The sequence below is a fragment of the Capra hircus genome, chromosome 2 (assembly GCF_001704415.2).
Source record: "Capra hircus breed San Clemente chromosome 2, ASM170441v1, whole genome shotgun sequence".
Lineage (NCBI taxonomy): Eukaryota > Metazoa > Chordata > Mammalia > Artiodactyla > Bovidae > Capra > Capra hircus.
In genome coordinates, this window is record NC_030809.1 from 5,265,093 (window position 1) to 5,275,931 (window position 10,839).

Sequence of the window (10,839 nt, forward strand, 5' to 3'; positions counted from 1 at the left end):
CTCCTGTGGCTCCTGCACTGCAGGTGGATTCTTTACCACTGAGCCACCGGGTAAGCCACCTTACATGGATATAGAGCCGTAAATTCATGCAGGATTCTCCAGGTGGGTATCATGCCCTCTGTTTTACAGATGAGGAAACCGAGGTTCAGAGAGGTGCGTGTTCAAGGCTGTGCAGCCATTCAGGGGTGGTCAAGACTTGAAAACAGGTCCTTCTGGCTTCTCAACCTGGGCTGGCTCATCAGGCTCCAGCGATGGCCCAGGGCACAAAGGACTTGGTGGTTTGGCATCAGTGGGCACCGGTCTGAGGAAGGCAGTCTTATTCTTCCATTCTCTTTCTAGAGACCCTGTGTCTTTCCTGCCCGACAGTGAAGGCGTCTTTCAGGGGCGAGGGGTGCTGGAGAGGATGATGGCTTGGAGGTTACGTGGCCACCTGGACAGTGTCTGAGTCCGTGACCTCTGCAGCTTCTCAGGCGGTGGAAGGAGTTGTGGCCGTTGGCCGGAAAGCCCTGCAGGGGTAGCCAGCGAGGAGGGGCTGGCCCTGGAGATGCCCGCAGGGGCCGCGGGGCGGTGGGCGCTGCCTGCATGCCACTCTTCCCCCAGACGGAGCGTGGCTCCATAGAGCTCTCAGTGCCCACGTCAAGCTCTCTCTGCCCCAAGCACTTTCCCTCAGTTGCGAGCAGAATGACAGCCTCCCTGCAGCCCAAGGCCCCGCTCCTGTACCCTGGGGTGCTGTCTGCTCGGCCCCCCTCCCCGTCTCCTGGGATCCCTGGCTCCCTTTACTCCCCATCCTCAGAAGCCTCAGCACCCCGATCTTCTGTCTCTCTCCTTATTTTTTTTAATGTGTTCAAGAACGTCTATTGAGCAAGGGGTCGTAGCACGCACGCAGAACGGGGTGGTCTAGCTGAACATGTGTGACGAATCAGCACTGGAGTATTGTGTATGTTTCATCTCTACCTCAATGAAAAAGATGGGTTACCGTTGCCGTGTTACAGTCCCGGAACTGTCTGTCTCTTCCTCCATTTCGACGTCTCACTCCCAGCCCGATGTGGCCCCCACGTCCTTACCTGCCATTCCTGGCATCCCGCCCCACTCCCCATTTCTTATTTCCCATCTCACAGGATTTGTTCCCGGGGGAGCTGGTGGCTGACTCAGGGCCAGCAAATAGCAGCTCAGACCTGAACCTGGCTGGTTCCCGAGCTGCGCCAGGCGGGGAGAAGTTTCCTTCTCCCTCTGGGGGAAGGTGTGGCTGTGGGCCCAGTGGGAGTTGAATTTAAGGCACTTCCTGACCGTGGCTTGCCCCCGAATTTGCCAGCAGAGAGCGTCTCCCTTGCAAAGACCCATCTGACCCTCCTCCCTGGAGTGCCTTGCCTGCCTTGGAGCTATCAAACTGTTGAGTGGTTCTCTGCAGCTGGGCTGGGGGAGTCCTGGGGAGGGGTGCCAGGAGGGATGGGGAAGCCGTCTGAGCTGTCCAGGGGGCAGTGCGGGCTCCCTTGAGTGAGGCTCATGCCCTGTGTCTTTAGGTTTCTAGCGAGTTCCTTGGCCTTGGTGCACCTTTGCTCAGGGCCCAGGCCTGGGGGAGCCGGCGGCTAAGCCCACACTCCCCAACAGGGCTGGCGGGAAAACCTGAGCTCCTCCCTTGTCGCTCATCACCTCCAGCAGGGATGATGGGCAAGGAGGGTGGGCTGCATGCCTGCTTCCACCTGCTGCAGGGAAAGGTCCGGAAAGCAGTCAGAGACCTCGAGTGGCGTTCCAGCTCTACCACTGCTGTGCCCTGTGACCACCAGGTGCCGAGCACGGCGCCTGATGGAGAAGCTGTCTGGACAAGGAAGTGCTTGCCGTCATCAAACAGGGCTCGCCAGGCACTCGCCCTCCTGCTCGGAGGCTCGGTGTCCCTGGAGGAGGCTGACTTGAGCACTTCCAAGAGCCTCTGACTCTGATGGCTGAGATATCCTCTCAGCCCGAGGGTGCCAGGACAGCCAGGCATCCCTGACTCAAGGGGAGTACCCTGCGTGCGGTCTCCAGTCCTTGGAGAGGAGTTCTTGAGATCCAGGTCTACAGTGACTTGTGTGTGAACACAGTGAGGAACGGTCTAAGAGGACCGTTTGGAGTCACAGCGGCAAAGAGGCCCCTCTGGTCTCACTGGCGGTGTCATGCTGCTTCTAAGGGGCCTCTCCAAGTTCCCTTGTGAGCTGAGAGCTGTCGGGTGGGGGGGTTCCCTCCTCCTTATACTCCCCGCCACCCCCTGCCCTTCGCCTCTTTTCTCAGACCAGGTCCCCTCCGCTGCGGGGGTTCTGACTTGGCCAGGGAACTAACAGAGCTTGGTTTCGAGTTTGCCAGGAGACGGGGGAGGCAGAGAGGGGTTGGGAGGGGGAGAGGGGGAGCTGGGGGTCACGGCAGGGAGCGAGCCTTCTTCCAGCTTTGGCTGGATCACAGAAGATGCAGCTCAGGACTCAGAGATAAAACCTGGCAACTCCTGTGGAAATCTGGACAGCAACCATGGGGTCACAGCCCTGCCTCCCAGCTGAGTCCACCGAGTGGCTCTTGCAGGCTTGTTTGGAGTGGGGGTGATGGGGTGGGCAAATGTCACCCCCCCGCCCCCCTCATCGGTGGCTCCCTGGCCAACTCCATGCCCGATTGGCTCAGACCAAGCACTTCTTCCCAGAATAGGGGATGAGAGGATGAGGCTTGGTGCAAACGCTCAGCTCTCCCAAGGCACCCACAGGGCCCAAGCTGGGCGAGTTTCAACAGGTTTGGGGAGCACTGTCTTGTCAGATGCTGAGTTGCTCAATTGCTAATCCAGGGCTGAGGGAAGAAAGTCAAGCCACGGCAGACAGCTGGGCCATGATTGCTGCTTGAACAAACCCCTCAGGCAGGCCTGGTCCCGGGGCCCTGAGAGGAGGGTGAGGGGAGAAAGTGTTCTTAGCCTGGCTCTGAGCGGGTGCCCTGGCCCAGAGCTGCGGGCGGGCCAGAGCCGCGCATCTGCTGGCCGACAGCCGCGTACCCTGACACCCACTTTGGCACACCTGAGCATCACCCGCGACTCGGGGCAGTAGGGCAGAGCCTCCCTCCCACTCAGAGTGGGAGGGCCCACATCAGATGGGGCCTGATGTGACAGCAGCTTAACACCCTCAGGAGCGAGCAGGCCTGTGTTTCCTTTGTTCATGAAATGTTGACTGAGAAGCTACTACAGGCCCGGCAGGTGCCAGGCACTGAGGCTGCTGGGAGGTGTTCATGCCACAGCCTTGGCCTCTGGAAGTTTCTAACCTTGCAGAAGGAGCCACGTTATTTGGAAATGGCAGCCCACTCCCATATCCTTGCCTGGAGAATTCCACGGACAGAGGAGCCTGGTGGCCTACATACAGTCCATGGGGGTTGCAAAGAGTGGGACATGACTGAAAGACGAAACAACAACAATATATGAAACAGTTCTCTAAGGAGAGGATGGAAAACCACGAGGTCTGGACATCTGAGAGCGAGTCAAATGCTGCTCCTGGCATGCAGGATGCCCCTTGGGGAAGCCACCGCACCTCTGGGCCTTTGAAGTGGGGTTGGACATGGACTCCCTCCTCTGAAGGGGAAGGGGCAGAGGTTATGTGGCTCTTATAAGGAAGTGAAGTGAAGTCGCTCAGTCGTGTCTGACTCTTTGCGACCCCATGGACAGAGGAGCCTGTACCAGGAGCTGTACCCCCAGCTCCCCCTCTCCCCGTCCCAACCCCTCTCTGCCTCCCCTGTCTCCTGGCAAACTTGTAGGGGCCCCGGCCTGTACCAGGCTCCTCTGTCCATGGGATTTTCCAGGCAAGAGTACTGGAGTGGGTTGCCATTTCCTTCTCCAGGGAATCTTCCCGACCCAGGGATCGAACCCGGGTCTCCCGCATTGTAGACAGACGCTTTACCATCTGAGCCACCAAGGAAGTCTTATAAGGAAATGGGTGTGAAAATGCTTCGTAAGCCATTGATTCTCAACCAGGGGTGATTCTGCCCTCCAGGGACATTTGGCAAGGTCTGGGGACATTTCTGGTGGTTCCCTGGCTGGTGGGGTGTGTGTGGGGGGTGGGGGGCAGGCTGCTACAGGTGTCTGATGGGTAGAGAGGCCAGGGATGCCGCTAATCATTCAACAACGCACAGCACAGGCTCCAAGTACCAACAGAGAGAAATCCCAGTGCAAACTGTAAAGAGCCATGGCGTGCCAGTGATTGTAATCCAACGCCCAGAGCCGCAGGAGGGGACCCACGGGGGTGCGCGTTTGCTCTTTAGAAGGGAGCGGGGGTTTCAGCCAGAGACTAGGGGGACACTTCCTAGGGCAGACAGACCACGCCTTTAGCTGCGGGGCTGGCACTGCACGTCTTGGCTGGCTCTGGCTGCACCCGGCCCAGAGCGCCAGGCGTCACTCCACTCGCGGGCAAGGGAGCGGCACCGCACTCCAGCGCCTGCTGGGTGAGCAGGCCCATGGGAACTTGGCCGGGCGACGGGGAGGCATGCCTGTGAGGAGTCGGATCCAGCGTGGAGCGATATGCCCTCCCCAGGGGCAGCAAAGGGAGCTCCTAGCAGCATCCCCTCCAGCCAGCAGGGTTTGCCCAGGAGCCGAGCTGGCCTTCCTGGGGCCTCGGCTGAAAACCGGGGAGGCAGCAGCCTGGGATCCTCCCTGTGTGATTAAGGTCACAGGAGGTGGACGGCAGTTTCCCGAAGGCCCTTTCTCTCCATCGTCTCTGTAAGCAGGAGTGCAGCTCAGTGATAGCTGCCACCATTCCCGGCAGCCTCGTCCACGGCTGCCCTTTCCATCACTGGCTCTGTGCTCAGCATGCCACGTGCACGGGCTCTCTGTAGCCTCAGCACCCTCACGTGTCTGTCCCATTTCACAGATGAAGAACCCGAGGCTCAGAGAAGGTAAGTACCTAGTTTGAGGTCACCCCTCTGGTCAGGGGCAGACCTGGGATGGAACTGTATGCCATCTGCCCTTGCCACCCTGCTGGACGACCTGTGAATGTAGCACAGGCCGCCTGGCCGTGCCTACTGGGCCTCCGAGGGGGCCCCAGCTCAGCAGGTCACCGCCTTTCTTCAGGAAATCCTCCATGATAAAACCTTAATTTATCTATTCTATCTTAGTTTATCTGTCTAACTCTTTCCGTACTTCCATCTGGGGTTCAGAACAATCTGCTGAGGATTGTGGCCCAGAGGGAAAAAGAGGCCATCCCAGGCCACCCAGCTCTGGGGACCAAGTCTCCTGACTGCCAGCATGGCCCCAGTGCCGGGGGAAACACTCAGAGACATTTACAAGCCCGGGTCTGTGGAAGATCCAGGCCTTCCACTGATGGACCGTTTCATCCATCCCTCCCTCTCTCCCTCCCTCAGTGGTGGGAGCTGCCACAAGCTGTCAACTCACTCCTGGTGCCAGACACAAGTCTAATCAACAGCTTCTAGCTTCTCTGGGCTTGCCCAGGCCTCAGGCTACAGAGCCCTCCCAGCTCCAAGCTCCATCCTGCCCAGCAGCTGCACGCAGCGGGACACCTGGCCTCTCCGCCAGGCCACCCGCCCTACGGAGACAACAGACAGCATCAGCTCTTGCAACCGGCCAGCCAGCCGGCCCTGGCTGAAGCCTGATTCTAGGTACTGGAAGGGGAGGGACACCCCGGCCTTGCCCCTCTGAGAGTGCTACCAGCCATCCTCTTGGGGCCAGATCTCCAGCATGGCTGGAAAAGACACAGTGCCAGCCATCATGCCTGGATGGACATCTGCCTGCCAGAAACTTTTCCTTCTACAGGCAGCTTTTGGGTTAGACGCCTCTGCCATTTACCAGCCAGGTGACTCGGGGCCGTTACCTCCGTGATCCTCAATTTTCTCATCTGTAAAATGGGATTCAGGTGCTGTCAGGATGTAGCCAGCACAGGAGGATCTATTCTAATGATCACTGTTAGGACTCTACAGCCTCCAGGCCAGGTCCCCTCCAGGACCGCTCCAGCTCTCACTCGTCTCCTTCCTCCGACAGCTACTGCATGGTCACGCTCTCAGGCATCCGTGGCCTGCTTTTACCTAGTCTTCCTCCAAGCTCCTTGGAGGCCCGGCTGTGACATCTGTTTCCCCCAGAGCTGGCCCAGTCCCTTGCCTGGGGATGGACCCATTCTTGGAATATGCCCAGAGATCTCTTCTCCATCACAGCCTTTCTGGATTGGTGGGGGTCCTGGGAAGCCCCTTGTTTCTCCTGCCTTGGGCCGAGCAGAGAGACCCTTGGCTTGAAGCCCGGGGTGGAGCAGGAGCGAGCTGGGTCATCCGGAGACCTGCTACATGGCAACCTGAACCATCACGGCTGCAGGGAACAGGTTTGCCAATCTCCCTTCTCCTCCTAGGCCGCCCTTCTTCACCCCACCCCTCTACAGCGCAGCAGGAGAACTGAGCTGGTGGAATTCCCCACGGTTTGCATGACCCAAAGCTGGAGCGGCCTTCCTGGTTGGGATTTGGGGCTTGGATGTGGCTGAAGGTGGGTAGTGACACTACCTGGGCCATGCTGGCTTAAGTTTGGGACGGCTTCAGGGAAGGAGGTATGTCACTGCCTGGAAGTCAGAACATCTGGGATCAGTTCTCTGCTCTGAGATGAGCGAGTATCTTCCCCTCCTGGGGCCTCAGTTTCCTCATCTGTAAAATGGGCCCAAACACTAGATGCTCTTGAAGAACTCCACTGTGGATGTCTCGCTCTCCCCAAAGCTTGGGTCAGACCCTTAAACTGTCGCTTCTTCTGCCTTTTTGTAGCCCTCAGCCCTGGGCCATACCCAGTTCTTACTCCTGCTAGCTTTGGAGACCCTGGCTCTGAACCCATGCTTTCCAGGGACCATGAACTTCCCCAAGTCCCAATCAGCCCCCCTCCTTGGCTCTGTGACCCCCAGGCCCCACTCGGGGTGGGAGGATGGGTGGCCTGCCGAGGGGTAGCAGGAAGAGGTGGTGGTACCCTGGTCTCTGTACACTCTGCCACTGCCCCTGAAGTGTTAATCAAATTAAGTCTCCAAGAAAAACAAAAGCTCCGCAGCCACTTTGGGCTGCCTTGGAGTCGCTCACTCTCGCTCTCAGAACAGCTGGGAGAATTCCACATCACCTCCGTCCCCCAAGCCCTGGGTGGCTCTGACCCCAGCAAACGCACTCCTTCCAGCCTGCAGGGCCCCAGCGGCCGCAATGACCTCATAGCAACAGCCATTGGACACTCGGGGCAATTTCATGGGAGATATTTGTTCTTTGGTCTTGATGCAGAGAGAATTTTTTCCTCTCCCGCTGTCTCCATGGAAACCCCAGCTACACTGTTGGCTATCCCCCTTCCCACCTCATGCTTTTCAGATCAATATTGGAGCTTGGCTCCCCACTGACTGCCCATGGCAGCCGATGGGGGCAGAGTTCTGGGCAGAAGCAATGGGGACCAGGGTGAAGCCTGGGGCAGGGGTGAAAACCATCACTAAGGGGGATGAAGAAGGGATCCAGGGCCCTTTTGCTTCCTTGTTCACCCACTCATGGAAGCTCATCCCTTTAGAATCCCCCACTGCCCCCAGGGAACCTTCAGCCCTTTCCCAGGGAGTCCCAGGAGCCAGGCCCAGTCAGGGAGAAACAGGTCACCAGCGGTCACTGCCCCCCCTTCTTAGGTGAGACTTAGGGAGCCGGGGGCTGCTGTCTTCTTAAAGCTCTGGACAGAGTTTCTTCCTGCTCCAGGGAGAACCAAGGCCGGCCAGCGCCAGCTGCCGGAGGCCGGCCGGTCTCTTCCCTGCTTCTATCCCGGCTCCTGGGCCCCCAAGCAGGACAGGTCCCTGCACGCCTCCGGCCCAGCCGGCAGCGCCGCGCGGGCAGCTAGGCGCGGGGAGCTCACTCCTGGACGTCGTGGGGGATTAACCTGCTATTAGCAGCCAGGGCCCTCGCCCGTCATGCGCTTCCTCGGCGACCTGTCAGCCCAGCCGGGGCTGCGCCCCGCACCCGGCACCCCGCCCCTGCCGCCGTCGCGCGCTCGCGCCCCTTGCGCTCCCGGGCTCCCCAGGCCGCCTCGGGGTGCGGGCGGTCGCCGCCACCCCTGCCGCCCGAGCTGGGAGCCGGACACGGGCAGAGGGGTGTTCAGAGGGAGGCCGGGGCAGTGGCGGCGGCGGCGCACAGGGCGGTCGAGCCTCGCGTCCCGCGGCCGAGACACCTGCCGGGCGCCCCCGCGCCCGCTGCCCCCCGCGCCGCCTGGCACCGGCCGCGGCCCCCGGGGCCCGCCCCGCCCCGGCCCCCGCCCGGCCCCGCCGGGTCCGGACTTACAGCCAGTTGCTCGCGGCGGCCGAGAAAACGGCGAAGACCAGGAGGCGCAGTGAACGCAGGCACCAGCGGGGACTCATGGTGCTGCCGCGGGCGCCGGCCCCGGGCAGCGGCTGCGGCCGCGGGGGCGGGTGTGGGGGGACCTCCCGCCCGGGCGGCAGGTGGGCGCCCCGCAGGCGGGCTGGGGCGCGGCGCCGGGCGCGGGCCGGGGCGCGCGCGGCGGGGCTCTGCCTCCGTGCCTGCCGGCAGCCCTGCCCGCTGCTGCGCCCGCTGCCCGGCGCGGACCAGACTGTCAGCGCCGCCCCAGAGCCGGGATGCGGCGGCAGCGGCGGCGGCGACGGAGGCGGGCGGCCGGGGGGGCGGGCCGGGGGCGGGCCGAGGATGGGGTTACCTGGGCGGGCCCAGCGGCCCGGGACACCCGCCCCCCCCAACCCCCGGGGGCGGGCCGGAGCGGCGGCGCCCGTGGACGCCCTGGCCCGCGGGACTGGCTTCTCCCAGGCCCTCCCCGGCCGGGTGCCCGGGAGTCCTTGGGGCCGGAGCCCGCTCTAGGCACGCCTGGCTGCGCGTCGCCTGGCTTGGCCGGGCGAGGGAGCGGCGCGCCGGCTGCCCGGTCCCCGACCGAGCCTGGGGGACAGGCGGGCACAGCTCCCCCAGCCCGCCGCTGCGGGCACTGCAGCGCCGCCCCCCGCCGCACCCCTCTGCCGGAGCTTGGGAGCCCGACCCGGCCCGACCGCGGCGAACCCGTCCGAGCGCTGCTGTCTCTCGAGCGCACCTAAGCCGCTGGCGCTCCCCGCGCCCGGGGCCTAGCACCCGGGCTGCGCACCCGGGAGGTGGGTGCCGCCCGACTACCCCTACTCACCCCCCCGCCCCCCCACCGACACCCGCCGCCAGGCCCCTCCCTGCCTCCCGGCCGGCGCGTCCTCTGGCCCGGCCCCTCCCTGCCCTCACCTCCCTCCAGCCTTCCGGGAGCTGGACGGGGCCTCCCCATGGTTCGGGCAGCTTGGGACAGTGGCCGGAGACTGCCGGAATCTGAAACCTCGCTTCTGGCTGGCCACAAGATCTGGGCGCGCCCTAAGCTGCAGGGTGTTGACCTAGCCCCTTACCTCTCCGGTCCTCCGTTTTCTCATCAGAGAAATGGACAGGAGACTGGAGGGTTGTGGAAGGGGATTAGAGGAGGAAAGAGATTATGGAAGGAGATTAGAGGAGGTCTCTTTTCAGCGCACCCGCCAGTCTTTTGCCTTGCCTTTCGGTTTTCTGTGTGCCTGTTTGATTCTCCCAGGTCCTGCGGATCAGCCCCTAGCTGGCACAGCGTGGGTGGCTGCAGTGTTCTGGCAGTGAATGGACGAGATGAAAGGGACTGCCGTCTGTGACCTGCTAGTAAGAAGTGCTCAGTTCCACACCTTGGTAACCCGAGAGTTAGGGGCCCATCGCCAGGTCACGCCCTCCCAAGGCCCCTGACCTAATTGTGCCCGACCTCACCCTGCTTCAGCCTGGGTACCAGGGCCCCTTAGGGCGAATAGAATCTGTTGTCTAAACGGGGAGACTGAGACCCAGAAAGGGGCAGGAAGCTGCCTGCCTCACTAGGGTTGGGGCAGAGCCATAGACCAGGTCCACGTCCCGCCGCCCTTCACTGGTTTAGGATTGCCAGGTGTGCTCCCACATAGATGGTCACATTTGGGTGCCGGGAGGGTGCCCTTCACCCCATGGAGTCCCCTGGGCTCAGCACGGAGGAGGGGCTCAGTAAACATTTGGCGTTGAGAGTGGGCAGGAGGTGGCAGGGATTTGTGGGGCCCAGGGAGAGTGCAGATGGAGGCTCACATACCATATGTCTAAATATTTGCAAGTTATAAATCAAGCTAACAAAATGTGAAATAAAATATGTTCTATTCTCCTACCTTGACAAGCACACTTTCATAACAACCTGGAAGGCCAGCTCTGAATGAGGGCTCCTCGGACTCCTCAGAGTCTGCGCTGGAGCTTGGTAGGGCAGGGGGCCCTGTGCACACGTGCGTGGACATCTCAGCCCGAACACGCCTGCTGGGTGCACACCGCTCTACTCCTGAGAGAGCTGCCCCCGGCCACCCTTCTGCCCCCGAGCTGGGCATGTCAGTGGCGCCGTCTGACCTCCGAGGTTGGAACTGTAGAAGAGACCCTCCCAGGTCCTCTTGGTATTGGGCTTGGGGCCACTTGGGCACCCAGAGTGATCGAGAGGGGGCATAGGCTCCAGGTGGCACATCACCTTGGCCCCAGCGTCTCGTCTCCCTGCGGTGAGAGCTTAGCTGGAGGACTAGAGTTTGAGGTCCCCAGGGCAGGGCTCACGTTCACCCAAGGGAGGTACTGAATTACTGAACTGTTCTGAGTCAACATATATGATTCTTAGAATCTCAGTGTGGTATGGTGGAAAACAATAATAGTAATAATAATCATCATCATCATAATAATAATTTAAACAGCTACAGGCAGTTATTTTAGAGTGGCCATATAATGTTTTTCCAAACTGAGACATTTTTGAGAGTGACCAGGGTCTCCAACTGGAAGATTTGCCCGGGGGTCAGGCATAAAGCAGGGCTATGCTAGGCAAAC

The 10,839-nt window shown here is 61.3% G+C and overlaps 1 protein-coding gene across 2 annotated transcripts in view; it reads right to left on the bottom strand.

Annotated features, from left to right (window-relative positions):
• The window catches only part of WNT4 (Wnt family member 4), a 28,994-nt gene extending 20,433 nt beyond the window's left edge, over positions 1–8,561 (bottom strand). The window contains exon 1 of one of the 2 annotated variants that reach the window (XM_018055379.1): positions 8,260–8,561. In XM_018055379.1, the coding sequence (XP_017910868.1) occupies positions 8,260–8,336 (77 nt within the window). In that variant the 5' untranslated portion in view covers positions 8,337–8,561. The remainder of the gene's footprint in view (positions 1–8,259) is intronic. The other variant, XM_018055386.1, reaches the window with a different exon arrangement.